A 915-nucleotide genomic window follows, 5' to 3' on the forward strand; every position below is an offset into this window, starting at 1 on the left:
TGGGCCTCTCTAATTCCAGATCTAGCAGGATTTGAGGAGATTGAAGAGGAAGAAGAAGTGCAAGAAGATATAGCTATGGCACTAGGAGAGGAACTCATAACATATGTTGGCATTAGAGAACGAATGATTGCAAGTAAAGGTATGCAATTGCCAACACAAGGGTGACTTAGCAAACAGCAACAGAGTGATTTGGCTTGGGGTATTTTGAGTATCACATGGCTGAAATTCCATGTGTTTCAAGTTCTGTAATTGCAAATGGAAGCTCCTCTACACTAAGTTAAAAAAATATATTGTACAGTAAGTTTAGAAAGAGCCTTCCTACATAAATAAGGGGAAATATTTATTAGTCTTGGTTATTCTGAAGATGTATAGATGCTGTCAGTTTTGCTATAAAAATATATTAATTTTTAATATCTGGATGTGTATATTTGTTTGTGCTTTTTCTTTTACCAGTTTGTCGTCTTTCTGGGCTAGTACAGCAGTTTTGTGGAGTGTCACACTGTCTCATTCACTCACTGCTGTCGGGACGTCCTGTTGTCCTTGCTGCAGCTGACCAGTATCGCTCTTTGGTAATGCTGTATGTACGGGCACTATCTACTTTACTTCCACGCTCACCACGGCAAAAACTGCCCATGTTAAGGTATTGTGCATTTTGTTTTTGATGGAATTGGTGAAACTAAGCTTGTATAAGTGAAATGCACCACATTTCTTAATATGGCGAAAGTTCTTGTCAGTAATCTCAATTACTACAAACATCACTTAATAATTCCATATCTTTCATGCTAGTATTTAATAGAGGCATCCTAAGATTCACTCGATTTCTTTGTTTCATAAATAAGTATTATGCCTGTGACATTAACCACTTACATAATCACTCCACTTTATTGCTTGATGTGTGAATAGAATATAGATTAC

General features: G+C 36.7%; 1 protein-coding gene across 1 annotated transcript in view; it reads left to right on the plus strand.

Moving 5' to 3' along the window:
• LOC119593059 overlaps nucleotides 1-915 on the plus strand; it is a gene marked incomplete at its 5' end in the record, with an annotated part of 15657 nt that overhangs the window by 12477 nt on the left and 2265 nt on the right. Inside the window, 2 exon segments of the mRNA XM_037941964.1 lie at nucleotides 1-139; nucleotides 454-640. Of these exon segments, the coding sequence (XP_037797892.1) occupies nucleotides 1-139; nucleotides 454-640 (326 nt within the window).

The sequence above is a fragment of the Penaeus monodon genome, chromosome 31 (assembly GCF_015228065.2).
Source record: "Penaeus monodon isolate SGIC_2016 chromosome 31, NSTDA_Pmon_1, whole genome shotgun sequence".
Classification (NCBI taxonomy): domain Eukaryota; kingdom Metazoa; phylum Arthropoda; class Malacostraca; order Decapoda; family Penaeidae; genus Penaeus; species Penaeus monodon.